We start from the raw sequence: 15,175 nt of genomic DNA on the forward strand, positions 1-15,175 counted from the left end.
GAACAGCAACTGATTTAAATGTTACCGGTTCCAGAGCTCCATCAACACTTTCTACAAAGTCAAAGCAAGCAGGACAGTCTCTCCACAGGGACCTCATCTCTAGGATAAAGACCCTTACATTTCACGGAGCATCTCTGATCAATACACACACAGCTGAGCAGCTCTGTAAGGAACATTGACTTCTCAGCACCCAGGGGACTGTGGTGGGGAGAATGCTGAGTGGCACACAGCTTTTCTGCTTCCTGTTTTCTATTTCTATAAAATCGCTGAGGAATCACAGTGCCCAAACCCAGCTTCACATTCTGTGGGGACAGACTCTGCTCCAGGACCTGAGCTGCACGGACCCTCCCTGGGAGAACTGCTCCCCTCCAGCCTCATGCTGCTGTGGCTGCTGCTTCTGGCTCTCGGTGGGTAGAAAGCTAGAGCAGGACTTGGGTGGGACCAGAGCAGAACCACCTGTGCGTGGGCATCTCAGAACCTCTTTTACTTATTTACTTAATTTTTAAAGCTTACTTTTATTTAATTTTTTGTTTTTTAATCCTCACCCGAGGATATTTTTCCATTGGTTTTTAGAGAGAGTGGAAGAGAGAGGGAAAGACATACAGAAATATCGATGTGAAAGAAACACATCGATTGGTTGCCTCCTGATGCACCCTGACCAGGGCCTGGGTGGGGAGGAGTCTGCAACCGAGGTAGGTGCCCTTCACCAGAATTGAACTTGGGACCCTTTTGTCTGCAGGCCAACGCTCTATCCATTGAACCAACCCGGCCAGGGCTCAGAACCTCTTTTAGGGCACAGGTCTCTCTGCTGGGATGAGTACGAGTGGGCTTCAGCTTCTTTCTCCTTCAGGTATTATGCAGTGGCTACTGAGCAGAGCAAGGTCCCCAGGAAAACCAACAGACTACGAATCTCTTTTCCAAATACGGATTCCTTCTTCCTCTGTTTCACATTCATTAATGCTCTGATCTCTAGGAAAATTCTTTAGAGGATATCAGAGAAATGTTCTGTTTGGGTAAACTCTATTTCCGGACCATTGAAATATACTTTGCTTCCACTCCACTTCCACTCCAAGATACCACACTTTTGTCTGAACTCTGACTTTCCTAGGATTAAATTGCAAAGAGGCTTTCCAGGCCTGCTGATTGTGGCTTTTGCTGAGAAATATGAGCCTAGTATAGACCTGGAATAGGGAGGGAGGGAGGAGCAGGCTCCATGAGCAGACACCTCCATTTGCTTCCCGGCCTTGCCTGGCTTCTGTGTGGCCACAGGCAGGCAATGTGTCTCAAACAAAACAATCTGTCTTAAAACGTCTAGAAAGATGAGGTGGGGGAGGAATAATACACCGTGAAACGTCTGAGAATTTACCCGCAGAGTAGCCCACCTCTGGTAGAGGGGTGAGCAATGTTTATAAATTGTTAGGGCCTTCGCACTGGGTTCTGTGGGAGTGTTGTCTGTGAGAGAGGGAAGGAAAGGGGGTGAGTATAGGGGAAAGCAATAAAGGGAAAGAGGGAGGGTGGATAGAAGAGAATAAGAAGTGGGGATGGGGGAAGAAGATACAGAAGAAGAGGAGGATGTAGAGAATTGTAGGGGAAGTATTTAGAGAGGTACACATTTTTCTAAGAGTATAACAATCCCGGCGCAGTGCTAACCTCCCTGACTCTTCCCGCACAGGTCCTGTCGGCGTCCGGCCAGGTGAGTTATTCTCTTTGTTCTTTGAGGTCTCTGGGAACCGTATGCGCTCTTCCAGGCAATAGAGGTACTGCCTGCTCCAGCCTCTGAGCTCAGGGCTGCAGGGATCAGGCCCAGAATTGGGGGGAAAGAGGGAGGGGCCCGGGCCTCACCCTAGTCCTTGCCGTGGTACAAATGCTCCGTCACCTTCTTCTCTGCGTGGCTACCTGCCTGACGATGTGCCAAGGACCCTTCTCTGCCCTCTCAAGGCAGTAAGTTGTTTTCTCTTTACGCTTAAGCCCCCAGACAGAAAACACGTTCACGGTGAAGGGAAAGCAGCCATACAGCGTACCCATGAGAAAGCACTCTCCTGCTTATGGCCACAGACACTCAAAAGCCCCCCTGCCCCACCAGAAGCAATGGAGGCAGAGATAGAGACATACTCCCTGCGATAGGAGGGAGCCAGAGGAACTAGGAGATGCTCTGCCTTACACGGGACTATCCCTCGATTGCAAACTACCCAGGCAGAACGCGTTTTCCATTATTATTATTATTGTTATTTAAAAAATATATATTTATTGATTTCAGGGAGGAAGGGAGAGGGAGAGAGAGATTGAAACATCAATGATGAGAATCAAGAATTGGCTGCCTCCTGCATGCCTCTTACTGGGGATCGAGCCCCGCAACGCGGGCATGTGCCCTTGACTGGAATTGAACCCTGGACCCTTCAGGCCGCAGGCCGACACTCTATCCACTGAGCAAAACTGGCTATGGCTTATTATTATTATTATTATTATTATTATTACTGATTAAAGTTATAATGTAATAAAATAAAGAGGACAACTTGCTTTTCTGTTAGGCTGGAACGTTACATTTTCTTCTTTAATCATTTATTTGAGAAAGTATTCTATTACAGGGAGGAGACAGAATACTTATATATCTGATACTTTTTTATGTCTGACTATATAAATTGCATTATATCTGAGGTAATTTTAAGCAAGAATGTTATTAACACATTATAGGGTCTCGGGATCAGCCTCATACACTCCAGCAAACTTCCTGAAATTATGGTAAATGTGTATGAACGTACATTTGCCCCTTCCTCTAAGGAACAGGTAAAATGTCGGAGCTAAAGGCCGTTTACCCAGATGTATGACAGTCAAGTTCTTGTTCCAGGCTCAGGATAGTCAGGAGTCATCATTTTTCATCTATCTCTCGCCCTGTCATTGTTACCAAATTGGTCACATAAATCTTACTCCTCAAATATTTGTTTAGTCAAATTGGTTTTATCTCTATGCTCTCCACGGAAAACCTCGCCCAGTATCAGTCTAGAGAGCGAAAATGTTGGGCCTTCACGAGGGCGTAAGACTTCTCTCTCTTTAATAAGAACGAATGCCCCCGCCAGTCATGAAACCGCCCCGTCTAAGAGTGTGACTTTCAAAGTGGCGAAAGGTATTGAGCCGTTGTCTCTGAACTTGTTGACCGCTTTGCCCTATCAGGAACAAAGTGACAGGAACAACATTCTAGTCTGTGCCTCCAACATATTGTGCTGATTCTATATTGAAACATTTTTTTTCTTTTTGAAATATGTTTAAATATACACATAAAAAAATGGGAATGATGAGACATGTTTACTAGAATATGGAAGTTCTAAATGTTTTCTCCCCACCCCCTTGCGGATTCCACTTTGGAGACTGGATCTAAACTCCCAGCGGTTCTCAACCTGTGGGTCGCGACCCCTTTGGGGGTCGAACTACCCTTTCACATGGTTCGCCTAAGACCATCGGAAAGCACATCTATAAAAGGGTCGCGGCATTAGGAAGGTTGAGAACCACTGCTCCATGAGGAGAGGGTGTCTGTTCTGAGACAAGGCCCGGAGAGTGGGTTCCCCTTTTCTCTACATACAGTCACGGCTGGAGGAATACACCGGGCAGGCGGCTGAGGACAGGGTGTCTGTTCTGAGACAAGGCCCGGAGAGTGGGTTCCTCTTTTCTCTACATACAGTCACGGCTGGAGGAATACACCGGGCAGGCGGCTGAGTCCATATTCTCTCGACTTGGTTCTCTCTTCCTCCATGTGTTCCTCCAGGCCGGACACTTCCTTCTTTCCTTTCTTTAAAATCCTCACCCGAGGATATTTTCCGTTGATTTTAGAGAGAGTGGAAGAGAGAGGGACAGGCAGAGAGAAACATTGATGTGAGAGAAACACATTGATTATATGCCTTCATCCTGAGCCCTGACCAGGGCCCAGGCCGGGGAGGAGCCTTTGACCAGAATCGAACCCGGGACCCTTCGGTCCGCAGGCCGACGCTCTATCCACTGAGCCAGACTGGCTATGACACTTCCTCTCTTTATGCTAAAGGGGCATGGTTTAAGGTTCAGGCCTGGGGTTAGGCGTTTTATTAGAGCACACACTTCCCCTGAAACTTAACCCAGTGTATTACAACCCCAAATTGGTACTAGAACCTGAATTTCTAGCTCAGTTACCACCTAAAAAATTCCCCCAAAATGCCCAAGGGCTCAGGGCTGGGTCACAAAGCACTGTGATGGCTGGCTCTTCTCCCCTCTGCACAAGCTTTTAAAGAGCAGTCCCCCAGCCCCCCTCCCAGCTTCTAAAGTTGTTGCTTTTTCCCTGTGAGGGCGGATCCACTACCACGTGCTGCTCCTTAGCTCTCTGACGACCACTGTCCTCCAAGGGGAGGCAATGACCCCAACAAGCAGATTCCCAGAAGCCTCTGCCAAACGCATTCCAGTAGAAAATTCTAAATAATTGCCATTGAGACCCCCGGGCTGACGTCTCAGGGGCCCAGATGGTGTCGTCTAGGGAGAATGACAAAGGGAAGGTCTCTGAATTGTACTGCTGGGCCGAGTCTCTCAGAGATGAGAGATGCAGAGAAAGGTAATTGCGAGTGTCACGGGGACAGGAGGTCATCTGGAATGGAGATAAGGAGATGTCAGTGGAATTGGCTTACATGCATATTTAGTCCAGAAAATTGTTGGCACTTGAATAAATCAAAAACAGACATAAAACCAGCAGGATGTGTAGAAGACAGAAGATGTCTGTCACTAAGTGAAATAGAGCTCATCTTAGCCGGTTTGGCTCAGTGGGTAGGGTCCCGGGTTCGATTCCAGTCAGGGACACATGCCAGGGTTACAGGTTTGATCCCCAGTAAGGGGGAGGGGGTGCAGGAGGCAGCCAATCAATGATTCTCTCTTATCATTGATGTTTCTATCTCTCTCCCCCTCTCCCTTCCTCTCTGAAATCAATAAAAATATATTTTAAAAGAAGAAAAATGAATAAATAGAGCTCACCTTTGCTGAGCAGGGAAGCCAGAAAGGCCAGGAGATTCTAAGGAATCTGTGGCTGCCTGGCTTCGTGTGTGTGTGTGTGTGTGTGTGTGTGTGTGTGTGTGTGTGCTGTCTTTTCCTGTAGGAACAGGTGTTAGAGTGCTGGCGCAGGGCGTGCCCTGTGGGTACAGGTACTTTTGCATCTTTTGCAGACTGGCTCAGCATCGATCTGCAAAGCCATGCCTATGAAGGAGACAGGGTGGTTGTGAGGTGCTCTGGAAAAGACAATGGTAAAATAAAGAAACTGATGTACTACAAGGATGGCTCTCGGATAGCCACCTACTCTAGCGCCTCGAGCTACACCATTTCCAATGCAAGACCCAGTGACAGTGGCTCCTATTACTGTAAGTCAGATAAGTCACTATTGTACTTCTTTGAGGAGACAGAAGGATCGCGCACTCAATGGCTCACTGTCCGAGGTGAGGGTCTCACTATCCAAGTGGAAAGGTCTGGGGAGAAGCAGGGCCTGTGTGGGTGGCCCAGGCCGCAGGGCAGAGGAGACCACCCAGAGAGGCAGAAACTGGGGGTGTCTGTGTGTGTTGGAGTCTGGGGCTGGTGTGTCCTGCTAACTGGGGCTGAGAAGACAGGGGACTTCTCAACGGGAGCTCCACAGCTCCCTGACGGGGGTCTCTGTTTAATGCTTCCCTTCAGAGCTGTTTCCAGCACCTTCCCTGACAGTCAGCTCCTTGCAGCCGGTCGAGGAGACCTCGGTGACCCTGTCGTGTGATACCCGGCTCCCCTCGGAGAGGTCATGGACCCCGCTTCAGTACTCCCTCTTCAGGGACGGCCACACCCTGAAATCCCGGAGCTCCTCCGGGTTTTGGACCTTAGCATTAAGGAAAGAAGACTCCGGAAATTACTGGTGCGAGGCAATGACAGCATCGCGCAGTGTCTCAAAGCGGAGTCGTCAGTCCTACGTCCAGGTGCACAGTGAGTGTCAGCGGCTGGGCTGGCTGGGGAGCTGCTGTCCTCAGTGCTAGAGGGACCCCTCCGAGACTCAGAAATCTCTGGAGAGGAGAAGACTAATAGAAATGTACCGAGTATAAGGCATTGCTCAGAGCAGTTTTATATTTAGTGCTCCCAGAACCCTGTGAAATACTGAAGTGTGAATAGTATCTATAAAGTAGGTGCTATTACCATCCCCATTTGACACACGAGGAAACAAAGCACAGAGCTGTTCAGTGACCTGCCCAAGGGAACACAGCATGTAAGTAGCACAGTTGGAAGTGAATCTGAGAACCCTGGTGGCAGGATATGCCCTTTAAAAAAAATACGGTTTTTATTGATTTCAGAGAGGAAGGGAGAAGGAGAGAGACAGAAACATCAATGATGAAAGAGAATCATTGGTTGGCTGCCTCCTGCAGGCCCCCTCTTGGGGATCAAGTCGGCAACCCGGGCATGTGCCCTTGACCAGAATCGAACCCAGGAACCTTTGGTCCACAGGCCAACACTCTATCCACTGAGTCAAACCAGCTAGGGGGGTATATGCCCTTTTATCCACCTCGCTACACTTCCTATCTCAACTTTCCCAGTGGAGAGTGGTATCATAGCAGCTACCAATTGTAGAATCTCTGCAGTGTAGCAGTTGCTTGATACAGGTACGTCTATTTATCGTTATGAAAAGTCTGTGCAGCTGGTATGATTATCCACACTTTCTCGCTAAGAAAACTGCGGCTCAGAGCGATGAACTGACCTACCAAGACCATGTGGCAGAGCTGGGTGAGGACTGCACAGCCCGTGTGTTCCCCCCACTCCCTCTGTCCCAAGTGCATCAGGAGCTCAGAAGGGAAAGACGCTGTGGGCTGCAGGCATGAGAGGGCCAGTAAGTGTGCAGACAGCGAGAGGTCAGATTTTTAGAAGATTGAGTTGCAGGGTGCTCTTGCCTGATAGCCCTGAGCATGCTCCCTTCTCACCAAGAGCCTCCTCGGCATACAAATCGACTCCACCCATTCCACCTGCCGCAAAGCTCAGCTGCTGGCCCGGCCTCCGCACCAGGCCCTCATCTGCCATCTCGTGTTCCCACAGGGATCCCCGTGTCTGGCGCGCTCCTGGAGACCCAGCCCCAGGGCGGGCAGGCGGTTGAAGGACAGGGGCTGGTCTTGATCTGCTCTGTGGCCGAAGGCACCGGGGAAACCACGTTCTCCTGGCACCGAGCGGACACAGGGGAGCGTCTGGGGAGTAAGAGCCAGCGTTCCTGGAGATCAGAGCTGGAGATCCCTGACGTCAGGGAGAGCCACGCGGGGGGATACTACTGCACAGGTGACAACACCCAGAGCCCTATCCAGAGCGAGGTGGTGAACATCACCGTGAAAAGAAAGTACCGCTCTCATGGTTAGCCAGCAACTTCCAACGGGAGCCAGTTTCCTTGTGTTGCAGTAAGGATGCCCCTAGGACGACCAGGAACAGGGCCAGGAAGAGGTTGAGAGCATGGGAGGGTTGTTGCCATGATGGTGGTGGTGTGGGGGTGGGAGCGGCAGCATTAGCAGTGGGAGGGACCAGGCAGGTAGCGCGGCACAGCCAGAGGCACATTTTTCAGAATTGCTCAGCAGAAGTTGTCAAAGCTCTTCTGAAACGGTCTCTGCAGCATTCAATTGGGAGGCACGACGGTGGGAAGGAAGCCACGGGCTGGGGAGAATCTGTGAGAACGCTTGGGTGGGGGTGGAGTGGGTTGTAAGTCGGTTCTAGCAGGAGAGACCCTCTCTGATGGACCCTTCTACTTCCCTCAGTTCCAGCGTCGCACCCTGTCCTCACCCTCAGTGCTCCTGAGGCCCACGCCTTCATTGGGGACACGGTGGAGCTTCATTGTGAAGACAAGAGAGCACACCCCCCGGTTCTGTACTCATTTTATCACAATAACGTCTCCCTGGGGAACATCTCAGTGCCTTCAGGGGGCAGAGCGTCCTTCAGCCTCTCTTTGACCAGAGAACATATTGGAAACTATTCCTGTGAGGCCAACAATGGCCTCGGGGTCCAGCGCAGTGAGGAGGTGGCACTCAACGTCACAGGTAGGTCATGTCCAATGTCTTCTTCCAGGGGACCATTTGCAATTAGGTCAAGCAATGGCTTATGGGTCCTTGAATTTCCCTGTCCCTCAGGGAATCAGAGTTCAACTAGAGCAAGCATGTCAAACGCAAAGGCTCGCACGGGCCAAAATAAACAGAAGCTTCAATGTTCATAGACATGTAGGTTTATTTTGATAGAGACATGCTGAATAAAATGGGCTGAAATAAATGAGTCATCGTTAACATAAAATAATAGAACATTTTAATAAAAATTAATGTTTTCTCTTGAACACTAACTTACCAGACACTGAATAACTGCACAAATTATTAAGTGTAACGAAAAGAAACCTATTTTTCTTGTTCTTCAAAAGCGAAATATTTCCTGTTGCTCACACCAAACAAGTCAGTCCAAGGCTAATGACGTGGCCATTGGCTGCTAAAATATTCGCGCTAGTATTAGTGGAGAGAAACGGTGCGCCTGTGCTTAAGGCGCGTAAGGGAAATGAATTCGATACGATGATAGTAATCAGTCAGTAGCGAACATTGTAGTGCTTTATTAATAATTATGTATAACAGGATATTGTAAAGATTAAGTTTCAAAATTTTTATTAAAACATTTCTTATATACCGTTATGTTGGCTGGGCTGCAGAAATATTCGTTGTGGGCCACATGTGGCCCACGGGCCGCGAGTTTGACATGCTTGAACTAGAGCGTCCATCGGTTCTCTTAGGCTTTCTTTTCCATTGGTCTTAACAACAGTATCACTGGCCTGCCCCTTTTCTCCTTCCGGTTTCCCTTTTACTTTACATCATCAGATGTGTGTGAAATAGATACTACAGCATTTGTAGGGCACTTTGCTGGGGTAAGTCAGCATTGACAGTGAGGCATGGCTACATCCCTGAGGGAGGAGGGAGGTACCACTGAGATAGGGACACTCAGCTCACAGTGGGTAAGGAGATACAACTAAGCTTTATAAATACATAGGAAAAAGTAGAAAAACCATGAACAAACCAGATTCTGGAATTCAAAACGTTACTAGGATTATCTCATCTAATCTCCATAACAACCTTCATTTTACTAATAAATAAGATTTAGACCAAGTCACTTGTCTGAGGTTCCACAGCTAATAGGTCACACACAAAAATGAAACTCTAGGCAAGGGCTACAGGAATCAAGAAACTGCCCTTTGCCACTCTTTTTAATATATCATAATGGTCGTAAGATTTTTCTTAAATTTATTATTGCAAAGGACATTTAATAGGTTTACTAATGGGGAATAATTATTGAATTCCGGATATAAACCCTTCTTAGCATCAAGTCATCATAGGTAGTAGGACATACAGTTTGCTCACAATTTATTTCAAAATTCTGTATTCTTTTGTATGTGTTTCCTTTCTTGAGCTGTACTCATCTAGTTTTGGTTTCAAGGATAGGTTAGTTAGCCTCATAGGGATTATTTCAGAAATTTTCCATGTTTTCTGTAAAACAGTTAAAACAACATTTGGATTATCTACTAGTTAAAAGTATTTGGAACTAAGCCTAGCAATTTTCTGAGCCTGGTAGATTTTTACCTCCACTATCAAATCTTTTTTCCTTTTTCTTTTCAAATTTACCACCCTTTAAAAAATAATTTGGATACTTTTGCTCAAAACTTGGGGCAATTCAGCTCAGTGTGGCTCAGTGGATGAGCGTCGACCTAAGAACCGGGAGGTCAGGGCACATGCTCAGGTTTCCAGCTCAATCCCCAGGGTGGGTATGCAGGAGGCGGCTGATCAATGATCTCACATCATTGATGTTTCTATCTCTCTCTATCTCCTTTTCTCTCTGAAATCAATAAAAAATATTTTTAAAGACTTGGGCCATTTTAGGTAGATTTTCAAATTTATCACATACTGTTGACCATCATATTATCTAATTTTTAAGTAGCTGTCAGATTTTTATTATGCTCTCTTCACATTTATAGTTTGTTTGTGTGATCTCTTAGAATTTATTAATAAGATTTGCCAGAGATTTGTCTATTGCATTGCACTTTTTAAACAGCCAGAGTTAGTATTAGTATTAAAATCGATTTGGCTTTTGGTTTTCTGATTCATTTATTGCTCTTTTATCTTCCCTAAAACTTTCCTCCTTTTGTTTTAAATTTATTTTATGTTGTTCTTTCTTTAATTTCTTAAGCACATATAAAGTTTTCATCTTTATTTGTTTTCTCATAAATGCATTTATAATTTTTTTTAAAATATATTTTATTGATTTTTTACAGAGAGGAAGAGAGAGAGATAGATAGTTAGAAACATCGATGGGAGAGAAACATCGATCAGCTGCCTCCTGCACATCTCCCACTGGGGATGTGCCCGCAACCCAGGTACATACCCTTGACCGGAATCGAACCTGGAACCTTTCAGTCCGCAGGCCGACGCTCTATCCACTGAGCCAAACCGGTTTCGGCAATGCATTTATAATTTTATTTTGACCGCAGAACACTTTGGAAGCTATTCCTGTGAGGCCAACTAGGATCAGAAATGGGCATGGCTCAATGTGCAACTGGATGCAAGCATTCTGTCTTTGCCTCCCCTCCTGCCCCTGAATTTCTCCACTCCCTTAATTCTCACACAGACAGGGCTGACCACTGACGGCAGCGCTAGGCTTGCCTCCCTCCTTTCTGCTAGAGGTCCTAGAGAAAAGAGTCTTTAAAAAAATATATTTTATTGATTTTTTTACAGAAAGGAAGGGAGAGGGATAGAGAGTTAGAAACATCAGTGAGAGAGAAACATTGATCAGCTGCCTCCTGCACACCCCCCACTGGGTATGTGCCTGCCCTTGGTACATGCCCAAGGTACATGCCCTTGACTGGAAATAAACCCGGGACCTTTCAGTCCACAGGCCGACACTCTATCCACTGAGCCAAACCGGTTAGGGCAAAAAGACTCTTTTAAAAAACGATTCCAACTTAAAACCAACCAATCAACCAACAACAAACAGGTGGAGATCAGAGATGAACAAGTCTGAGTCACCTGTTCACCCCCTCTCCCTCTGCATTGAAGCTGGACCTGTGATTGAGGAAGTGATCCACAAGTCTGGTGCAGTTTTCAAAAGGAAAATGAGTAACTCAGTTGACCTAAAGCAGCAGTCCTCAACCTGTGGGTCGCCACCCCTTTGGGGGTTGAACGACCCTTTCACAGGGGTCGCCTAAGACCATCGGAAAACACATATTGAATATATAATTACATATTGTTTTTGTGATTAATCACTATGCTTTAATTATGTTCAATTTGTAACGATGAAAATACATCCTGCAGATCAGATATTCACATTACGATTCATAACAGTAGCAAAATTACAGTTATGAAGTAGCAACGAAAATAATTTTATGGTTGGGGGTCACCACAACATGAGGAACTGTATTAGAGGGTCGCGGCATGAGGAAGGTTGAGAACCACTGACCTAAAGGCTTTCCCTAGTCTCCATTTCTAGGAAAGAGCTAGCTCTATCCTTCTCTTTTTCCAAGATCTTTCCGAGCCCATGAGAATCAAACCATAAATCTGTGTGCCCCCACATTCCTTTATTATCAGAGAGCAAAGGCTCTCCCCCCATGCTCTTGAATGGGAGCCTTTGGTGGGTTGGATGATGCTACGAGATGGTCATGCAGTGGGATAGAGCCAGAACTCGGTGACTCAAGCCCCTTAGCCCACACCACACACACAACCACCAGCAAGCCCTCCCTCCGAACCCTGGGAACTACCATAAGCACATTTCTGAGCGCTCTCTGACCCCTTCTGTTTTCAGAGCCCCCACCCAAGACCCGCTTGGTGAATGGTGCTCACCGCTGTGAAGGGCGAGTGGAGGTGGAGCGGGACGGCCGCTGGGGCACTGTCTGTGATGACGGCTGGGGCCTGAAGGAGGTGGCCGTGGTGTGCCGGGAGCTGGGCTGTGGAGCAGCCAAGCACACCCCCGCGGGCCTGTTATACCCGCCGCTGGCAGAGGAGGCCCAGCCCGTGTTCATCCAGGTAGCCCTGTGCAACGGGACGGAGGAGGCACTGGCGGAATGTGAGCAGGTTGAAACCTTTGACTGCGGGCACGACGAGGATGCGGGTGCAGTGTGTGAAGGTGTGTGATGGCAGGGCCTGGGGAATGGAATATTACTCGGCCATATACCATGTGATTTCGCTTATTTGTGGAATCTAAAACACAATAAACAAGCAAAACAAATAAACTCACAGATACAAAGAACAAACCAATGGTTGCCAAATTGGCGGGGGCTGGGTCACTTCTTCTTCTTCTTCTTCTTCTTCTTCAGTACAAATTGGCAGTTGCAAAATAATCATGGAGATGTAAAGTACAACATAGAAAATATAGTCAATAGTATTGTAATAACTCTGTCTGGTGCCAGCTGGGTACTAGACTCATTGGGGGGATCACTTCATAAGTTTTATAAATGTCTAATCACTATGCTGTATATTTGAAGCTAATATAATATCAAATATCCACTATAATCTCTCTATATAAAAGCCTAAGCAACCAAACAACCAAATGACCGAATGACCTGTCGCTATGACGCACACTCACCACCAGGGGCAGACGCTCAACACAGGAGCTGCCCTCTGGTGGTCAGTGCGTTCCCACAGCCAACCTCCCGTGGTCCCTCCCCCTGACTGGCCAACCTCCCATAGCCCTGATCAGCCCCAATCACCAACCAGGCTGAGGGACCCTACCTATGCATGAATTTGTGCACCAGGCCTCTAGTTTTAAAATAAAAAATATTTTTCGTTGTTCTATTATCCCATAAGCTCTTGTGAATTCTTTATCCTAAAAAAAAAAAATCTACTTATCAATATAAATCCAAAAGTAGGAGCAACACTGGGTAAGGAAAATCCAAGTGGTTTTTTTCCTCCCTAAATGCTAAGGGGGCTGGGGGTAGAGGGTGGGATGCATGTTGGAAAGACTCCAGGTCTATCAAGGAAACCAGGCCACAGACTGTAGAAACAGAGCTCCCTGAGGATGCAGGGAAATGAAAGAAATCCCACTGCATATCCCAGAGCCTCCCAAGGCTTGTGCCTGACGGGAAGGGAGTAAGACCTCCCTCACCCGGGCCCCAGGCTCTGCTGGAGCAGCTTATCCCACGGGCCAGGAGCACAACCAGCCTTGAGAGGCCAGTGATGAGAAGAAGCTTTTGAAGTACTGGGTCAATGCCCAACTTTTTAAAAATTAATTTTAAAAATATACATATTTTTATTGATTTCAGAGAGGAATGGAGAAGGGAAGAGATAGAAACATCAGTGATGAGAGAGAATCATTAATTGGCTGCCTCCTGCACGACCATGTGGGATGGAGCCTGCAACCCAGACACGTTCCTCAACCAGGAATCAAACCCGTGACTTCCTGGTTCATAGGTCGACACTCAACCGAGCCACGCCGGCCAGGCAATGCCCATTTTTAGGAACATGTAAGGCGCTGTGGCTTATCAGGGTGATGGAGGCGGCACTGGGCATAGGAAAGGATCCAGGAATTGGAGCCCACTGCACAGAGCTTGGGGTCTGCCTCCTCCGAGTCAGCAGCCATATGAACAGCAGCCTTCTCTGATACCCATCATCTCTGTCGGGAAAGTATTACCAGGGATAATACTCGGCCCAACTTCCTCACAGATAGGAGGAAATTAGACACTCACCGCCCGTAAAGACCTTTCGTAAACTCCCGGCCAGGGTGGCTCAGTGGCTTTGAATGTTGTCCTATGCACTTAAGGTCGCAGGGTTGATTCCCAGTCGGGACACATACCAAGGCTGTGGGTTTGATCCTCTCTCCACCTTCCTTTCTCTCTCGGAAATCAATTTAAAAAAAGGTGTCCTAAGGCACCGCACACGGAAGGTGGGTGCATTGGCAGGAGTGGGGGAAGCCGGATGGCGGAAGGTCAGGGACAGCGGCACAGACACCACCGTGGCCCCAGCGACTTCGTGGTGGAGGAGAAGGGCTGGGACTCTCACAAGTGACCTGGAGGGTAAAAAGAGCAGAAGCGCATCCCTACCCGAGAAGCTGGTCCCCTCTCTCCCTCTCTTGGCAGCAAAACCCTGCGATGTGTTAAACAGCCCAGCCCCGCAGTGGCCATGACTACTGGGGAGGCAGCACCATGGGCTTGTGGATCCCTCTCTTCTCCGACCCCTGGGGGTGGAACCCGGTAGAGGCCGCGGGGAAGCCTAGAGAGCACCTCAGGGCCAAACACAGGCGACCTGCACCACCACCAGCAGGCACAGGCATTTCCCATGACCGAAGTGGCACTGCCCCCTGAAGATCGCAGAGCAGAAAAGTTTGTGCTATAGCACCACCTACTGGACACATAAAAAAATCTCTAAGATCAACCTGCTAAATTGCCATAAACCACTCCAGAATGTGCAGTAAGTGAATTATTTATCAAATGGTCCTGGCTAAATATTGGGAGGGATAAATGATTAAGCTCCAGATCTTTAAAATTTTTCCATAAATAAGTAATTCTGAACCATCTTAATGGGGTTTTTAAATTACTCATTCGTGCCATTGCGGAACCACAGTGTGGGGTAAATTCCTCACACCGCCTGGCTTACAGCTGTGGTCGGAGAGGGTGGGATGAATCCTGCCAGCCAGCTGCGTAGACTCCCCAGTTGCCAGGCCACCTGCACGGTCCCCAGGGACGAGGTTCCTGGAAACAGCTGACCCTCCTTGGTCACCTTACAGGAGTGTGGGTCAGGGTGGACTGGCCTTCTTGGCCACCTGGAGCTTCGTCCTCAGGGAAGCTGTGGTACCCAGAGTCCTGTTCCTACATTCTCCCAGTGAGCAGGCTTCTAGCACCTCCTGCATCCCAGGCTCTGAGCTAAATGCTGGGAAACCAAAAATGGAGACCTATGCCCTGTGAGCTCAGTCTAATAATGGAGAAGAAAATGGACACACAATGTGATCAGTGCCAGCTTAGAGCGCTGGCTGAGCCCCTCGGGGAGACAGCTAACTCAGCTGGAGAAACTGAGGGAGACAGCAAAGTGTGAAGCTCAAGAGTCTTCACTCTGTCAGAGAGGCCTGGATCCAACGCAGTCAAAATGGGCTTGGCTGTGTGCTGTGATAATGAACATGAGAAACTCCTTGGCTTACAACCTCAGAGACTCGGTTGAATTTCAGTTGAGGACTCTGCTCCACTTCG

The 15,175-nt window shown here is 47.9% G+C and overlaps 1 protein-coding gene across 2 annotated transcripts; it reads left to right on the plus strand.

Moving 5' to 3' along the window:
* The first annotated feature begins 301 nt into the window (after window positions 1–301).
* LOC102435143 (Fc receptor-like protein 2) lies at window positions 302–12,275 on the plus strand. 2 transcript variants are annotated; one of them, XM_014462771.2, is made up of 7 exons: window positions 302–407; window positions 1,673–1,693; window positions 5,169–5,435; window positions 5,668–5,946; window positions 7,042–7,329; window positions 7,743–8,021; window positions 11,803–12,275. In XM_014462771.2, the coding sequence occupies exons 1-7, from the start codon at window positions 377–379 to the stop codon at window positions 12,129–12,131; spliced, it is 1,494 nt and encodes a 497-aa protein (XP_014318257.1). In that variant the 5' UTR covers window positions 302–376; the 3' UTR covers window positions 12,132–12,275. The 2 variants fall into 2 exon arrangements, with proteins under 2 accessions (XP_014318257.1, XP_014318258.1); XM_014462772.2 differs by lacking the exon at window positions 5,169–5,435 and having other exon boundaries at window positions 303–407.
* The last annotated feature ends 2,900 nt before the right edge of the window (window positions 12,276–15,175 follow it).

The sequence above is a fragment of the Myotis lucifugus genome, unplaced genomic scaffold (genome assembly GCF_000147115.1).
Source record: "Myotis lucifugus unplaced genomic scaffold, Myoluc2.0 scaffold_190, whole genome shotgun sequence".
Lineage (NCBI taxonomy): Eukaryota > Metazoa > Chordata > Mammalia > Chiroptera > Vespertilionidae > Myotis > Myotis lucifugus.

What these genes read in the sequence shown, in the direction of transcription:
- LOC102435143 (XM_014462771.2), top strand. Translation starts at nt 377, where the DNA reads ATGCTGCTGTGGCTGCTGCTTCTGGCTCTCG. An exon ending in GCTGCTGCTTCTGGCTCTCG is followed by an intron (nt 408 to 1,672) that starts GTGGGTAGAAAG and finishes CTTCCCGCACAG; the next exon opens with GTCCTGTCGGCGTCCGGCCA. An exon ending in GTCCTACGTCCAGGTGCACA is followed by an intron (nt 5,947 to 7,041) that starts GTGAGTGTCAGC and finishes GTGTTCCCACAG; the next exon opens with GGATCCCCGTGTCTGGCGCG.